Source organism: Pan paniscus, chromosome 3 (assembly GCF_029289425.2).
Source record: "Pan paniscus chromosome 3, NHGRI_mPanPan1-v2.0_pri, whole genome shotgun sequence".
Taxonomy (NCBI): Eukaryota; Metazoa; Chordata; class Mammalia; order Primates; family Hominidae; genus Pan; species Pan paniscus.
Window position 1 is genome coordinate 4,447,409 of NC_073252.2, and position 18,614 is coordinate 4,466,022.

Here is an 18,614-nt window from a genome sequence, read left to right on the forward strand (position 1 = left end):
AAAAAAGAAAAGAAAGCACGATTTCAAGAACAGAAAGAGAATAGCTTACAAACCAGCATAATGAGAAAGTTAGGAAGCTTCTTACCAAAGCATCTGGAAATATGCAAGAAATTCTTGTGAACTAAAATTTTCATACTGTGCTATCAACCACTAGAACTCACTTATTCCATCCTTCTGTATTTTGGGACCCAATTATCCACTTCTCTTCATTCCCCATCCCACCCATTTTCTTCCTAGTGAAAAGCCTTTTCAAGTATAAAGGAAAACCACCTTTATACTTTCCGCCTTCTTGAGATTCCTTTTGTGTGTAGGTGTGTGATGGAGTCTCTTTCTGTTGCCCAGGTGGGAGTATACAGGCACAATCCGGGTTCACTGCAACTTCCACCTTCCGAGTTCAAGCACTTCTTGGGCCTCAGCCCTCTGAGTAGCTGAGACTACAGGCACGCGTCACCACGCCGGGTTAATTGTTTGTGTTTTCAGGAGATACAGGGTTTCATCATGTTGGCCAGGCGGGTCTTGAACTCCTGGCCTCAAGTGATCCGTGTGACTCGGCCTCCCAAAGTGCTGGGATTACAGGCCTGAACCACCACACCTGGCCAAGATTTTCTTGTTTGTTCCTACATATAAGTGAGGACATGAAATATTTGTCATTCTGTGCCTGGCTTGTTTCACTTACAATACACACCTGCAATCTCATCCATTTTGTCTGCAGTGGAGAGGATTTTAATCGTTTTTAGGCTGAATAATACTTCATTGTGTGTGTATACCACAGTTTCTTAATTGAAACCAATTTCTAAAAAGCAAATATTTTTAAAATGTCCCAGAATGTGAAACTTCAGGGATACTGTGCCCATTTTATTCTTTTCTATTTCCCATTTTATGTATATGCAAGTGTAAAACAAAGCAGCAATCAATGTGTGTCTAAATGTATAACTTCGACAAACGTAAAATGAAAATGCTAAGTGGTGGCTGGGCGCGGTCTCTCACGCCTGTAATCCCACCACTTTGGGAGGTGGAAGTGGGCAGATCACCTGAGGTCGGGAGTTCAAGACCAGCCTGACCAATATGGAGAAACACTGTCTCTAGTAAAGACACACACACACAAAAAAATTAGCCGGGCGTGGTAGCCCATGCCTGTAATCCCAGCTACTTGGAAGGCTGACACAGGAGAATCGCTTGAATACGGGAGGCAGAGGTTGCAGTGAGCCGAGATCATGCCATTGCACTCCAGCCTGGGAAACAAGAGTGAAACTCTGCCTCAACACACACAAAAAGAAAAAAGAAAAGAAAAAGAAAAAAATAGGAAATGCTAAATGGTAAGAAAAAACAGCATAATAAACGTTTGTATAGTGTTGATGGACAATGCATTTGAAGATCATATTTGAAGATATATTACTATTAACTTCTGTTCTTACTCATTGGAGCTTGATTCCTCTAAAAACTTCATCACTGGAACCACCTCTGGTGCTTAAAAAAACAAAAAAAAAAAAACAAAAAACAAACAAACAAAAAAAAACCCACATACTCACACACGTGCAAGGAAATCAGAATTTCATGTAATGAGACCCAGGCCTCATCGTTTGTAAGTTCCCCAGGTGATTTCACTCAAAGCCAAGATTGAGGATGGGTGACACGGATCTCTACACACAACCTGCCAAAACAGACTCTCTAGAAGCAGTTTATAAAGAAATTCCACGTGAACTCTGGGAGAGGATATGAATATGATGTACAGTATGTCCTCACTTAACATCTTTGAAAGTCTCTTGGAAACTTCACCTTTCAGCAAAATTCTGTATACTGAAACGTTTTTAGCAGGTGACCTGATTTGATTTACATTTTTTAGACATGTAGCTTCACTATCATGGTTATGGTGGTCCGTGTGTTACTAACATTGCTGAAACCACCATGCCAGAATTACCCTCCCATTTGTGGGTTACAACACTGTGCCCATCTCTCCCTCCCCAGAGTCCTCTTGGTGGCTACTCTTAGGAGGAACTAACATCGCCTACATTCCCCCATCACACCCAGCACAAGTGCCCTCCCAGCCAGCTGCCCCAGCCTCCCCCACCCAACTCAGTCCCACTCACACCCAGCATGCCAGGGACTCTCCCATCAGGGGAACACCCTGTAACCCCCAAGTTCCTCCAAAGCCTATTGAGAGGGACCAGAGTGCCCTGCAGGGAGTGGGTCCTGGTGGGTCCGGTGGAGGGAACGTCCTTGCTGAAACTGGCTGGGTCTTAGCCAGGAAGTGGTGACAGGTATCTCTCACATAACGCTACGGGAACCCAGAGCAGCCAATGGAGTCCAATCAGCACACCTTGCGCCCACCCATTCGTTTGGTACGTTGAGGCCACTGCCCACCTTCCAGGTACCCCGTCTCAAGCTTGCCCTGAAGTTCAGGGAAAGGCGCTGGCGCCCCCTGCTGGTTGCGCTCTCCCATAGCAGGGCTCACATTTTTGGAGAAAGAAACCAGCTGTTAGCAGCTTTCACTCTTCACCATGTTAAGCAAAGTGCAGCATTTTATAACTGGATGAAAAGCCAGATATTCTGTCAGCTGACTAGATTGTTCTGTACGCATATCCCTGAGCTATTGTTTGAAGGATATTTTTACTAAGTTGACTTTCTTCATAAGATGATATGACTAATGAAAAGGCAATGGAGTTTTTAAAACCGGCATCAGGAACCAAATGCTGCCACTGACCAGCTATGTACATGTGATCCAAAGGTTCCCTCTGTTCAAACAAAATAACAGTGCTTACCTAACCAGGTCATCTGTGAGCTGGGACTTCACAGGCAGGCGTGGAGGGAGATGGATGCGAGAAGGGCTTCGTTAGCTGAGAGGGTCGTGCAACTGGAAGGTAATAGCAAGCATTTTCCAGTTGGAACTTTTGGCCGACATTTGTGGTGGGGAGACAAACAGGTCTAATTTGCCCCCCACGCATGGGCAGGTAGGAAGATGCTGGTGGGTTTGGTTCGACAGTTTGGAGAATGTCTTGTGGAAGGGGTGTTTTTTTAATGCACACTCAGGCACCGTGGGAGCCTGTTGTCACCCTGGATATCTGGCTCCGTGCCCGTGCCCTTCCACTCTGCCTCGACAAGAGTCATGGCACCCAAAATAAATGAGTTCAAATCTGAGTTTCACAGGCTCAGGGAAGAACCCAAGCTACCAAATGCACAGGCCCCTCCTGTATACGGTTACAGCAGGTAAGGGAATAACTTACTCAGTGCAAGCTGCTACAACAAAATAGCACAAGCTGAGTGGCTAATCAACAACAGGCATTTATTTCTCACAGGTCTGGAGGCTGGAAGCCCAAGATCAGGGTGCCAGTGCTGGCATGGTCGGGTTCTGGTGAGGGCCCTCTTCCGGGTAACAGACAGCTGTCTTCTCATTTCATCCTCATATGACAGAAAAGAAGTGCACAAGCTCTCTGGCCCCCTCTTACAGGTGCTAATCCCATTCACAAGGGTCCTACCATCATGACCTCATTACCTCCCAAAGACCCCACCTCCAAATACCACCACATTGCCATTAAGCTTCAATATATGAATTTAAGGGGGAAACAAACATCCAGTCCATTGCAGATTGTCCTGATAATATGTGTGCCCGGGGCATTGTCCCCACAGCAAAGAGCGACATTGGAAGGCAAACCAATGTCAGGTTTCCTAATGTGCACAGAGTCATCCCTGGAAGAGTGAGTCCGGTGATCTTACCAGCTAATTGCATTGAGCTACCCCACCTTGGGGATTTACCTGCCAAGGAGAACAAAACACCACTGGCTTTGACACCCATCTCTCAACAATGATGGATGAATGCTGGAAATTTACCTGCTTGGGTAGCTCTGTCTAAGTTCATCTTCCTTGTATGGACTTTTTTTCTTGCTCTCAAATACTTGTATTATGAAATATCTCATTTAAAGTTTCTTTAAAATACATTAAAAGTATATTTAAAGAGTATGTTTTAAGAGTGCAGAGAAAACATAATGAATACCTCTTTGCTTAAGAAAAAATATTTCAGACACAGCATGAAATCAGTTGCTCGTTCCAAGCCCTTTCCCTTCTCACTACACTGAACTTGGCGTGCATTCTTTATTCAGGTGTGTTTGTAATCTTACTACATATGGACATATCCCCCAGCAATATCAGGGATTGTTTTGCTTGTTCCTAGACATCATATTAATGGTATCATACCAATTATATGCCTGCGCTACTTAATGTTTCATTCAACATTGTTTTGGGGGACTATCCATGTTGATACCTGAATTCTCTTGTGTTCATTTTTTCCTTTTGTGAAATAGTCCATCATGGAAATAGTCCCTGGTGTGCCTATCTGCACTCCTAATTGACAGGCATTTAGGCTGTTTTCCATTTTCCTAATTACAAGTGATGCTGAGTGAACATTCCTGAACACAGGTGTGAGGCTGTCTCTGGAGCACATGCCAAGGAACAGAATTCTTAGCTCATAAGGAATGTGTACCTCCAGCCTTAGTCAATATTGCCAATTGCTGTCCAATCTGATTTTATTCATTTACGCTCCCACTAGCAGTATATATGAGTCTTTCTTTCACTTCTTGCCAACTCTTGCCAGTCTAATGAATGGGAAGTGGTAACTCATTATTATTTCAATTTGTATTCCCTGTATTAATCCCTGAGACCTTAACACTTGTGTATTGCACATTCTGGTTCCTCTTTGGCAAATTGCCTTGGCATTAAGATAGTAAATTTTCCTTGCCACCTAGGCTGGTTGAATCACGATGCTTAATTACTTGGAGGTAAAAAGCACCTGGCTGAAATAGCCATCCCTGAGGCTGCCTGTTGAGGATAAGAGATGCTTCATCCATCTTTAGATCCTTTCTTGGAAACGCTGAGCCCAGCCAGCCATGCAGGCTTTTCCAAGCTCTGATGCTGCCATGTGTCCACAATAGCATCCCCACAACCTGGATCCATCATTCCCAGCATAATGATGGCTCCTTTTTTTCTCCTTGGCAGAGCCCAGAACCCACAGGTGAGGCCTCAGGGCTGTTCTAATGTGCTTAGAATGGGGGTAAAGGTAATGCCAACCAAAATGAGGAAACCGGTATTCCCACTCAGTCACTGCTGAGTCAGCATAAATCACTCCAGAGGACAGTTTGTCACTGACCTCAAAGACTCAATTACAAAGATGATCACCATAGCATTGTTTACAGTAGCACCAAAAAAAAGGAACCACCTAAATATCTCTAAATGTCCAACATCACGGTTTGAAAAAATAAGGAATTCTTCATCCTTCCATGGAATGTACTTTAAAGCCACCCAAAATCATACTGCACATGGATATACAATGTCAAGGAAACTTGCTCAGGAGTCCTAGCTTGGGGTCCATGGACTCCCAAGGAGATGCTTATCAAAGGGAATTGGCATCCCCTGAGATATTCATGAAAGTGCAGACTTCCGGGCCCCCCTCCAGACTGAATCTGCACTTCCATATTGGAGGGCAGGAATCCTACCAAGTTCCCCAGATGAGTCTCAGGCACACTAAAGCCAGAGCGTCGATGCCTGGGACCCAAAACAGGGAAGAAGCACTCTGGTGTATCAAGAGGAAAAAAGCAAGTTACATACAAACGCAGTATATAAAAAAACCACCCCCTTCATGTGGGTGTGGGTGTATGCGTACTTTTGAAAAAAAAAAATTATCGGCTGGGTGCAGTGGCTCACGTCTGTAATCCCAGCACTTTGGGAGGCCAAGGTGGGTGGATCACCTGAGGTCAGGAGTTCGAGGCCAGCCTGGCCAACATGGTGAAACCCTGTCTGTACTAAAAATACAAAAATTAGCTGGGCATGGTGGCAGGCATCTGTAATCCCAGTTACTCTGGAGGCTGAGGCAGGAGAATCTCTTGAACCCAGGAGGCAGTGGTTGCAGTGAGCCAAGATCGTGCCATTGCACTCCAGCCTGGGTGACAAGAGTGAAAGTCCTTCTCAAAAAAATAAAAATAAATATATATATATAATTTTTTTTAATTTTTATTTTTTAGAGACAGGGTCCTGCTGTGTCGCCCAAGCTAGAATGCAGTGGCACGATCTTGGCTCACTACCCAATCTCAAACTCCTGGGCTCAAGTGATCCTCTCCACTCAGCCTCATGAGTAGCTGGGACTACAGGCATACTCCACCGCAAATGGGTTTTTTGTTTTGTTTTGTTTTGTTTTGTTTTTTGTACGGACAGGGTCTCACTGTGTTTGTGTTCCCTGGCTGGTCTTAAACTCTTGGCCTCAAGCGATCCTTCCGCGTCAGCCTCCCAAAGTGTTGGGATTACAGGTGTGAGCCACCACGCCCAGCCTGTGTGCATGTACTAATAGCTACCTAGATAACAAAACTTAACAGCAGTTACCTCTAGATTACCTCAGCACCATTGACAATCAGCCCAAAGACTCTTTGTGGTGGGGCTGTCCTGTATGTTGTAGGGTGTTAGCCGTATCCATGGGTGCAGTAGTGTAACAATCAAAAATGTGTTTGGTAGCATGAAAGCGCAACTATAGTTAACAATAATTTATTGTATATTTTAGAGTAACAAACATAGTGAAATTAGGTTGTTCCTAACACAAAAAAAGATATATACTTTAGGGTATGAATATCTCAGTCACCCTGATTTGATTATTACTTATTATATGTTTATATCAAAATATCACATGTACCCTGTATGTATAAATATTATGCATAATTTAGATTTATTTTAATTTTAATAAAAAATAAATATTAAAAAATGTCCTCAGATATTGCTAAATGTCCCCTCAAGGAACAAGGTCCCCAGGTGGAGAACCGATTCTCTAGATGGGACATGTATAGATGATGTTTTCCTTTGTTTTTTAGTATATATGCCTATTTTTTAGTTTTTTCTAAAATAAGTGTACTTTAGTCATATTTTAAAAACTTTGTATTTATTACTGTCCCATTGCCTGCACTGTCTGAAAAAAATACACTCAAATGAAAACATATTCACATTAATACTTACAGTAAGAAAATTAATTTTATTATTATTTTAAAATAGCTATGGAAAAACTATACAAAGTCCTCCCAAATGTCAATATTCCTTAGGCACCTTTGAAATATTTGTAATCTTAATCTTTGGGCTAGGCATCCTAATTGTAATTTCATATCTTAAAGAAGCAATTCTAAATATAGGAAATGCTTCACAAATATGGTTGATTTTTCAGAGTTACTTATAAAAGCAAAAAGTTATAAACACTGTAAAACCAACCATAGGAAACTATGTTAATTAAGGTACATTCACTTGATAGACTATCATACAGCATTAAAATGATATTTATAAAGAATTTATAACAATATGGGGGCAAGGTTTATGCCATATTGTTAAGTGGGAAAATAACTGAATACAAAATCAAATATGTTACGTCATCATTCAAAGGTATAATAATGACAATAAAAAGAATCTCATCAACATGGTTGGAAGAAATACACCAAGATATTAAAAGTAATTGTTAATTGAACAATGGCATCATAGGTGACTTTTTCTCTCTACTTTTCTGAAATATCCAAATTTTTTACAATAAACATGTAAGTATTTACAGTGAAAGAGAGAACAGTGAAATTTCTTTTTAAAAATACTTGAAAATGATCACAAAAATGTGTCAACATTTCAGGTAAGAAATATATTTTTATATTGGTCTGTACACAAATTTCTATCTAGATGATAAAAATAACTTCAAGAAATTAAACCTATTCAGAAACAATATAAACTCATTGTGATTGTGTCTAAATTCATAGGCTTTGAGAAGGATAAATTTTTAAAGTGTAAATTACTATGCAGGTGGTCAGGAAAAGGTTGTATGGAGTCACGTGATAAATGACACAAAGAAAATGCTTTTTATGAAAAACAAACTGGATAGATTTTTTCCCAAGCCAGAATCACATTCTTCTAAATCATTTAGAAGGAAATAAAATAATTTGGGCTTGATTAGCATTTAACTAACCAAGGACAGATTCCAGCCACCTCATGGATTTTGATCTAACTTGTTTACATTCATCAGGGGTGATGGGCAGTTCCAGCCCACAGGAAGCACAATCTTTGCAGACAAAAGGTGGCCCTTCTCATATTTGTCAGGCAATATTTGCCCAACCTGGCCACTCCTAGTTGGCTCCAATGAACTCTTGTTAGCTCACTCCTAGGTCTCTTGTGGACCCAGACTATATCTTACAATAGACCTCAAAGAGGGAGGCAGCTGCGTGCATTCGATAGAAAACAGAAAAAGGCATGGCCAGGTTGACCACAATTATCCAGGGTTCAAAGCCAAAGACAATCTCCTCCAATCCGTTGTCATACTCAGGTCGACAGCCAAAGGCGGGAGGTATCCAAAGCTGCAAGAGAAGAGAAAATGGCATGTGGTGGGGAGCAGCTTCCAAGCCACCACAGAGGCCCAACTCAAGTCCCAGGCCTCATGGGAGCTGACCCTAATGCACAGGGACTGAGTCACCCCTGACAGAACAATAAGAAGACCTCATGGCATTTCCCATCTCCACAGAAACCACCAAATCCATGTCTGCCATGATCCTGCTCACTTCCTCAACCACCCTTCCCTGCAATCCATCCTGAATGAGCGCTTTCTGAACCCATCCAACTCTTTCCATCCCTACAGCCCTCGCCCAGCCTCGGTTTCCTCATTTGAAAGATGGGAATTCTAACACGTGTCTGAGAGGGCTTAGATGAGAATTAAGTTTGCAAAACTGAAAGCAATGACTTTTGTTTGTGTTGCTCACGGAACCTACACACTGTTCCCTGCTTCTCAGACTCTTTTGTGTCCCAGTTCTCTCCCCCTGTGCCACCTCTTGAGTTGTCAGGCTCCTCACTCCCGCTTCAGGCTGCACCCTTCTTCAGCTTCCTCCACTCCCTGGCTGTGGCAGGCAGCCTCTAGGATGACCCTCAATGATCCCCAGCTCCTGCAGTCACCCCCTTGTGGAGTCCCCACCCCTTGAGTGTGGGATGCACCTAACGACTCAATTCCAACTCACAAAATTTGGCAAAAGACAGAGGAAGTCACTTCTGAAATTAGGTTGCAAAAGGACCTGCTATCCCTCTTGCTCATCTTCTCCTGTAAGACAGGTGGCAGAGCTGCCATGCTGTGAAGCACCCTATGCGGCAAGGGGCCCAGGGAGTACTCCCGTCAACAGCCAGCAAGGAACTCAGACCCTCAGTCCAACAAGCCACAGCTGAATCCTGCCAACAGTCACATGAGTAGATTTGGAAACAAATCCTCTGCCACCTCTCGCAAAGTCAAGCCTTGAAATGAATGCAGCCCCAGCCAACAGTTTCAGCCTGGGAATGGCCCTGTGCAGAGACTCTCAGCTAAAACTGTAGTTGGATTCATAAGTCAGAGAAACTATGAAATCATAAATATACGTTGTTTTAAGTTGCTGAGTATTGAGGTGGTCTCTTCCATAGCAATAGGTAACTGAGACACATAGCCTTCATTAGTATCCCATACAGAACACTCCCTGGTATATACAGCCGACCTCTGTATCCAGGGACCTGCGTCTGTGGATTGAACCAACCACAGATCAAAAATATTCAAAAAGTAGGCTGGGCACAGTGGCTCACACCTATAATCCCAGAACTTTGGGAGGCCAAGGCAGGTGGATCACCTGAGGTCAGGAGTTCAAGACCAGCCTGGCCAACATGGTGAAACCCCATCTCTACTAAAAATACAAAAAATTAGCCAGGTATGGCGGCATGTGCCTGTAATCCCAGCTACTCAGGGGGCTGAGGCAGGAGAATCCCTTGAACCCGGGAGGCGAAGCTTGCAGTAAGCCAAGATCATGCCACTGCACTCCAGCCTGGGCAAACAGTGAGGCTCTGTCTCAAAAAATAGAAATAAATAAATTCAAAAAATAAAATGGTTGGTTGTGTCTGTACTGAATATGTACAAACTTTCTTCTTGTCATTATTCTCTAAACAATACAGTATAACAACTATTTACATAGCATTTAAATTGTATTAGGTATTCTAAGTAATCTAGAGATGTCTTAAAGTGTATGGGAGGATGGGTAGGTTCCATGCAAATATTACCCCATTTTATATAGAGGACTTGAGCATCTGTGCATTTGGTATCCACGACGGGGGCCCTGGAACCAAGACCCCTCTCTTTTACTTTGCTTACTGGCTGCTGTGACCCTTAGGGGCTCTCCTAGCTGTTTGGCGGGTCCCTCCCAGTCTCCTTTGCCATTTCATCCTTTGCTGTGCCTCTTAATGTTGGCCAGTGTCCAGGGATCTTTCCTGGGTCCCTTTCTATTCTCTCTACACATGAGCCCTGGGGCTCTCTCCCAGTCCCTGGTTGTAAATGCCAGCTATAGGCCTATGACTTCCCAGTCTCAATCTCCAGCCTGGACCACTTCCAAGAACCCCAGGCTCATAGTTTCCGGTGGCAACTTGAGTGTCTAAAACACACCTCAAACTCAACCCACCTTCCCCATTTCTCCATCTGCTCAGCTACATCGTCCTCCCAGGTGGTCCATCGAGGCTCCAGGTGTCATCCTTATCTCCCTCCTACTCTCATAACCATGCCCCCCGCCAATCCAGTCCCTCAGTGCATCTCCACTCTGCGCCTCCAAAGCAGTATCTTCAGCCCACCTGTGGCTCTCTCTCTCCACCTGTCCAGCCAGACTTTCTCACCTGGACCATGGCGGTGGCCCCCTGCCTGGTCTCCCAGCTCGCACTAGGGCTCCACTCGGCCACCAGATCTACATTTCATGGAAATCAGATCCTGTCCCTACCTTGATCAAACCCCCAAAGTCTTCCCAAAATATTTAAAATAAAATCTACACTCCCGCATGGGGTGATAAAGCGCTCTGTTAGCTGATTTCTAACCACCCACGCTTCTCCCCACTCACCCCACCCACATGGCACGCAGCCCTTCTTCCTGTTTCTCAAAGCAGAACCGCTCACTCCCACCGGGGGTTTTATACCAGCCATTGTTCCCTCTGCCCTGAACATGCGTGGCCAGCCCCTCCTTGTCTCACCTCACCCTTCAGCGAGGCCTTCCCACTAAGCTGGTCCCTCTGATCTACAGTGGCTGCCCAAGAGCTATTTCCCACATCCTCCTTTTCCACTTCTCTGCTTAACACAGGTACACTATAAGGTGTCTTTCTTGCTCAGCTGATGGTTTTGCCTGCTGTTGCCTGGTTTGTAAGCCCCATAAGAGGAAGACCAGAGATCTTGGTCATTGCTGTACCCTCAACATGCATAGCAGTCCCTGAACCTCTGTAGGCACTCAAGGAACACCTTCCAAAAGAAGGGAGAGAGGAAGGGAGAGGGAGACAGGGAGGAAAAATGAGAAGAAAGGAAGGCAGGAAAATGGGACCTCTTTTCTGAAATCCACATCTTTATGTCTGCTGTTCAGTTGGCTATAAATTCTTGTTACTTATCCTATTGAGAAGTGGCCTATGAACTCTTTCCTTGAATCTAGATGGACTCTGTGACTACATGACTAATAAAATATGGCAGAAATGACACCATGCAGTTTCCAAGCCCAGGCCTTAGGAGACAGGCAGCTTCCAGTTCAATCTTTTGGAGGGTTGGCTCTGGGGCCCTGAACCACCAAGTACGGAGTCCGACCACCCTGAGACGTCATGCTGGAGACCCACCTGTGGGTGCCTCAGTCAAGAGTCCCGGCTGAGCCCAGCCTCCCAGCCACCCCCACCCAAGGCACCAGACCAGACCACGGAACTTCTGCCCAAGGCTTCACCAACTTCACCTGATGCTGTGAGGAACAGAACTGCCTATCCAAGCCCTGCCAGAATTTCTAACCCACAAAGCCATGAGTCACAATAAATCCCATGAGATAAAAACAGTCATGCGTGTTGCTTTTGTCATACATTTGGGGTAGTTCATTGCATGGCAATAGAAAACCAAAATATCTGCCTACTGGGTTCGTCCATTTGGATGCCACAGAGGCACCTGAAACAGAACACGTCCATTACTTAACTCTGGTCCTTCCTTCCACACTGACCTCCACACACTGCTCCCAAGTTGCCCCTCCTCCAGGGTCCTCCATCTCCAACATAGTATCACCATCTCCCCAGGAACTCAAGTGTGAAGGCATGGGTCACACTTGGCACCTGTCACCCTTCGCGAGTTGCAACCTGGAGACCCTGGAGGGTGTTATGATGAGTGAAATAACCCAGTCACAAAAGGACTAATACTACACAAATTCACTTATATGAGGAGTCTAGGAGTCAAATTCCTAGAGACTGAAAGAACGGTGGTTGTCAGGGGCTGGGGAGAATGGGGAGTTCATATTTAATGAGGGCAGGGTTTCAGTTTTGCCAGATGAGAATAACCTGGAAATGGATGGTGTGATGTTTGCACAATGTGAACGTACTTTACTTCACTACACACTTGAAAGTGGGAGCAATGGGAAAGTTTATGTGATGTGTTTTTTGCCACAATTAAAAATATAATAAAATAAGCATGTGTCAGATCCCGTCACTCTCAGTGTAGACCCTTCCATGGTTTTCTGTTGCGTTTAGGATCGAGTCTTGGCTCGCAGGCCCTGTGTGGTCTCCCCTCTGCCCTCTGCTCTGTGCTCCCAGGTCATGTCCAGTGAGCCCTGCCTTGCCTTGCATCCATCCCTTCCCCACACCTGCAGCTCTGCCCTGATAGTCTCTCATCCCAGCCCCATCCACACCCTTCCTTAGTAGAGGCCTTCCCTGACCCATCTCCCACAGCACCCTGCCCTTCCCCATCACCACACCCACCCTCTGTTGTCTCCAGTGCCACAGCTCCTGGAAATTCAACTAATATTTCCATGTCCGTCTCTGAAGTGGAGCCCACCCCACCTGGACATGCACATCAGCACCTGCAGCTGGGGCCTCTGGACTGGCTCCCGATGCTGGAGAAGACAGTTCTTGCTCTCTGCCAGATGCCTTTGGCACCACCTGGGGTCAACCACAAGGTTTCAAAGTGCCACCCCATGAGCCAGCATGGGTATCCTAAGACTCCACCCTGCAATGATTTCCATCCTCTGCTTCAATCCCCCAGAACCCAACCAGTGCCTGGGGGCATCACAGGCCAAGCACAGGGAGGAAGAGATGAAGCCCACCCTTCTCCTTGGACTGGGCCCTGGGTCTGGCTTTCGGGTCCTGACAGGCCATCAGTTGCCACTTGATTCTGGTATTTCAGACAGTGCTATCTTTCTTCAAGTGGGTCCAAAAATTTAAGCCAAGTATTTCACCCAGTGGTCAACCAAAAAGGCAACCAGGGAAAAACAACTTTTCAGAACTTAGTTTTAAAAAGATATATTAGGCCAGGAGCGGTGGCTCACACCTGTAATCCCAGCACTTTGGGAGGCCTAGGCAGGCAGCTCACCTGAGGTCAGGAGTTCGAGACCACCCTGACCAACCTAGTGAAACTCTGTCTCTACTAAAAATAGAAAAATTAGCTGGGCATGGTGGTTGCATGTCTGTAGTCCCACCTCCTCGGGAGGCTGAGGCAGGAGAATCACTTGAACCTGGGAGGCAGAGGTTGCAGTGAGCCAAGATCATGCCATTGCACTACAGCCTGGGCAACAGAGCAAGACTCCATCTCAAAATATATGTATATTAATATTAATCACAGGATATGTACAAAAAGCATATGCTTGAGAAAGATTCTAGAACTAGCTCTGACTTTATAAGAATTTGTGTTTTGGAACATGCACCTCAAAAAAATGCAGCCGACTAGTATCTATCTCTCTTGTTAACTCTTTCAATTCTTGGTTCACTGCTGTGCCCCTGACATAGCCCCTGGCATACAGCAGGTGCCTGGCAAATGTCTGTTAGATGGAGAAGAGGGTCTGCCTGCAGCCAAACTCTTCTGAGCCTTCCTCCTTCAGAGCCCCTCCTCGCTGCCTAGCAAACTGAAGGAAGCCGGGTGATCCAAGGTTAGAGTGGACCAGGTTTGCTTGGCAGACACACAGCCATTCTGATTTCAGAAGGGACCTTCCCAACTTTGCATTCTTAGGGTGATATCAAAAGCTGCAGGCCCTGTATGCACCATCTGAAATTCAGGGGAGGAAGCTCAAAAGCTTCTGAGATGCTAGGACAACAGAGAGCAGGCTTGATAACGCAGGCTGGTAGCAGAGAGCTGACTTCACCCAGAGTGATGGGCAGGCACCTCTGTGGACTGGGGCACTCCCCTCCAGCCACCAGTCACCATCACTGCAGAGACTCATGCGGTGGCAAAGGCTGCTTCCCCCTCCTCACCAACCCCCACCATCCTTCCTTTATATGTCTTTAAAAAAATCCCAACTGCACACAATGCTTCTTATTCCTTTTTCTTCTCTCCATCCCTCCATCACTGCCCTGGTTCAAGCTCCTCCCCTTCCTGCCTGGTCTGTTGCAGGGCTTTCTCTCCCAGTCTTTCTGCTTCTGGCCCTATCTGTCTCCATCCTTGCTACACACAGCTACTGGGAGGATCATTCCAAAACACAAATCTGAGAGAGTCCTCCCTTGCCCTCAACATAAAGACTAGACTCTAGCCAGGCCTAGGAAGCCCTGCTCAAGCCAGAGTCCACCTAGCTGGGCCCTCTATCCTATTTCCCATTCTGCTACTCTGCTTAACACATGTGGAATTTATGCCAAACTACTTGGTGCTCCCAAAACATGCCATGGTGTCTTTTGCCTCTGTGTCTTCACATATTGTGTACCACTGCCTGAAATGCTTCTCTCTGCCTTGATAACCTGGTGAACTTCCAATCATTCCTTGCTGATGCGGACAGATAGGTGAGTGACTGTACACCTTCCTCTCCCTGCTACCTTCCATCAGAGAGGCTGGAAAGCAAACCATCCACTTCCCCAGCCTCCCTTGCAGTGAGGGGTGCCCACGTGAGAGACACTGCCTGGCACCAGCCCTTCCCCGCTGCTTTCTGTCTTGAACCCAGATGTGATGCCTGGTGCAGCTGCAGCCATCTCATGACCATGCGGCAACAAGCACCACACCACCCAAGTGACAAGATGAACAGTGCCTGGATGCCTGATGACATGGTTCAGCTGCCAGGCCAACCCCAAGCAGCCAACCTCTGGAATTCTCATGAGATAATTAAACATTGTTAAGACTGAAGACACTGCGAATCAAATTGCCTATCACTTGCAACCAAAAGCACTCCTGATTGACACTGGGCCTCATGTCAAGCACTCACTACTCACTGAAGTCCTTCTGGATCCCTGCTCCTAGTACACATTGCACAAACCCATCTCAGCACTTGTCCTTCTCACTGTATTAGATTTTCTCATTGTCTCCCTCCCCCATTACACTGAGACCTTTTAGAGGAAAGAGACTGAGTCTTTCCACTTTAATCTTTAGTACCCTGCCCAGCCCCTAGCACACAGGAAGTCTTCAGTAGGTAGATTTGTAGAATATAGGTCTATTTTCCAGCCTTATATTGTAATTTTGTACTTACAGTATTTTTATTACAAGCTGCCTCCATTCCTTATTTTAAAAAGGCAAGAGAAACCTAGATGTCCATCAGTAATGGACTGGATAAAGAAAATGTATTATGGCCGGGTACAGTGGTTCACATCTGTAATCCCAGCACTTTGGGAGGCTGAGGCAGGAGGATTGTTTGAGCCCAGGAGTTCAAGACAAGCCTGGGCAGCACAGTGAGAACCTATCTCTACAAAAAAAAAGTTTTGGCCAGGCGTGGGAGCTCACACCTGTAATCCTAGCATTTTGGGAGGCCAAGGTAGGTGGATCACTTGAGGTCAGGAGTTCGAAACCAGCCTGGCCAACATGGTGAAACCCCCATCTCTACTAAAAATATTTTCAAAAATTAGCCAAGTGTGGTGGCAGGTGCCTGTAATCCCAGCTACTCTGGAGGCTGAGGCAGGAGAATCACTTCAACTCGGGAGGCAGAGGTTGCAGTGAGCCAAGATCGCACCATTGCACTGTAGCCTAGGCAACAAGAGTGAAACTCTGTCTCAAAAAAAAAAAGTTTTTTAAATTAGCCAGGTGTGGTGGCACATGCCTGTGGTCCCAGGTACTCAGGAGGCTGAGATGGGAGGATTGCTTGAGCCCAGGAGGTCAAAGCTGCAGTGAGCTGTGATCATGCCACTGCACTCCAGCCTGGGCAACAGGGCACGACCCTGTCTCAAAAAATAAATAAATAGAAAATGTGTAGCTCTACACCAGGAATATTATGCAGCCTTAAAAAAAGAATGAAATCACATTATTTGCAGCAACCTGGATAGAACTGGGGGCCTTATCCTAAGTGAATTAACACACGAACAAAAAACCAAATACCACATGTCCTCTCTTATAAGTTGGAGCTTAACATTGGGTACTCATGAACACAAATATATGAACAACAGACACTACCAGGGACTACTAGGGGGAGAGGTCAGAAGCGGGGTGCAGGTTGGAAAACTACCTATTGGGTACTATGCTCATTACCTGGGTGATGGGATCATTTGTGCACCAAACCTCAGCAACACGCAATTTACCCATGTAACAAATCTGCATGTGTACCCCTTGAACCGAAAATGAAAGTTTAAAGTAAAATTAAAAGAATAAGAATAACTTGGTGCAGATTACCGAAATATTGCAGAGGAACAAGAAGGCTGCAATATTCCTCAGGACTTTTCTCTTGGCGTTGCCCTGTAAGAAACGGGGAAGGCGGACTGGGCTTGGGCTCCCTCCCCAGCTGCTCTCCTCCTGCTTCTCCTCCTCCTTGTCATGGCTTTCTCTCATGCACACATTTCCATTGGCTGCTGGTGGCATGTCCTTGCCCTGGGGAGCCTCATCTCTGGCCACACCTCCACTCTTGGGGCAGGAAGAAGCAAGGGGCATGGTGTTGCCATTGCAGACTGTGACCACCCGAAGGGTTTGGATGTCCTCAGAGAGTTTTTCAGGCTCTCGGTGAATGGATTCAAAGATGAAGAGGTTCTGGATGTACTTCTCCACGATCGCCAGGATGGAGTAGGGCAGGTTGTACCAGGTGTAGCGGGGGTGGTCCTCAGCACAGAGGATGGCCAAGATTGAGCCCCAGGAGATAAGCCAGGAGCCCGAGGCAGTGCCCACCAAGAGGTCCGAGTCCAGTTTGCGGGCCGGATTTTTGGACTCATCCAGTGACTTCTCGTCTATCCTGTAAATCCGGATTCCAGCCAGCCCCGCAGCCCCCATAAGCATCAGCAGGGTGATGGCATACAGGTAGAACATGATGAGTGCCGACTCGCTCTTGGTCTTGGAGCGCCCAATATGAATCAGGTACACCACCACCACAGCAATGGTGGCGGCCAGCACGGTCAGGCCCAGGAGTGCGCCCACCATGACCCCATCAGACTTGAACTGCATCTTCTGGTGCTGATGGCTGTCAACTTTGCGCCCGATGTTCTTCCACAGGACGTAGAGCATTGTGGAGGCCAGGATCTGATACTCTATGTTGAAGGGGTAGAGGTAGTAGATCCCGTGGGAGATGGCAGTGCACAGAGTTGGGGGCGTGCAGTTACACTGCGGCGTGTGGTCATCTAAAACAAGGGGAGACAGGTAGATCACACAGGAGGGCGATTAGCAGGTGCAAGGGGGAACAGAAAAGCACAGAAAACTGTTTCCACCGTGGATTCAGGCTTGGGTCTTCCCACTGGATTATGAGCTTTATCATGTCATAGCTTATTATCATGTTTAATATCATGGCTAAGTTGATAGCCCTGAGTATCCCCAAAGCATATTCATTACCTAAATCACATTTATTTGGTGAGTTGCCAAAGAGGATAGAGAAGATGACTCTATTGTTGTAAAAAATAGATATGTAGATGATAGATAGATAGACGGATACACACACACAGACAGATGGAAAAAATCTGGAAGGACACAAACTAAAATGTCAACAATGGTTACCTCTGGGTGAAAAAATGACAGATGATTTTTGATCTCTTCTAGATTTTGCTTCCCTGTATTTTCTAAGTTTTCTCTGTGAAGATGATTTACATGTGTGATTTTTCAACATTATTTTTAAAAAATACTTTCTGGAGAAAATGCCCCTTTTAATTAGCAAAAGATGTGCCTCTTAAGACTCCAGTGCAAGCAAGCATGCAGGAGACAGGCGCCGTCCGATATCGGTGCGGGGAAAGTAAACGGGCACCACCTTCTGGAAGAGAAGCTGGCTGCGGTATGGAGGGCCCTCTCATCACAGGAGGGCAGATGCTGCAAGTAAATGATGAAACACGTCACCAAAGCCCTAAAGGCGATGCAGTCTCTGACCCATAATTCTGTTCTTTCCATTCTACCCTTCTACTCAAAGGGACAAATAAAAAAATGTAACCAAAGAGTCAGGTAAGGCCAGGAGTGGTGACTCAGCCCTGTAATCCCAGCACTTTGGGAGGCCAAAGCAGGTGGATCACTTGAGGTCAGGAGTTCGAGACCAGCCTGGCCAACATGGCGAAACCTCGTCTCTATTAAAACTACAAAAATTAGCCAGGTGTGGTGGCAAGCCTGTAATACCAGCTGCTTGGGAGGCTGAGGCAGGAGAATCACTTGAACCTAGGAGGCAGAGGTTGCAGTGAGCTGAGATCGTGCCACTGCACTCCAGCCTAGGCGACAGAGCGAGACTCAGTCTCAAAATATAATTTTTTAAAAAGTCAGGTAAAATTGTGTGTGTG

At 45.9% G+C, this 18,614-nt stretch overlaps 1 protein-coding gene across 1 annotated transcript in view; it reads right to left on the reverse strand.

Annotated features, from left to right (window-relative positions):
* Positions 1-8,177: 8,177 nt before the first annotated feature.
* Positions 8,178-18,614, reverse strand: part of OTOP1 (otopetrin 1) — a 38,554-nt gene continuing 28,117 nt past the window's right edge. The window contains exons 5-6 of the mRNA XM_063603680.1: positions 16,552-17,491; positions 8,178-8,348 (exon numbers count right to left, since the gene is read on the reverse strand). Of these exons, the coding sequence (XP_063459750.1) occupies positions 8,178-8,348; positions 16,552-17,491 (1,111 nt within the window). The remainder of the gene's footprint in view (positions 8,349-16,551; positions 17,492-18,614) is intronic.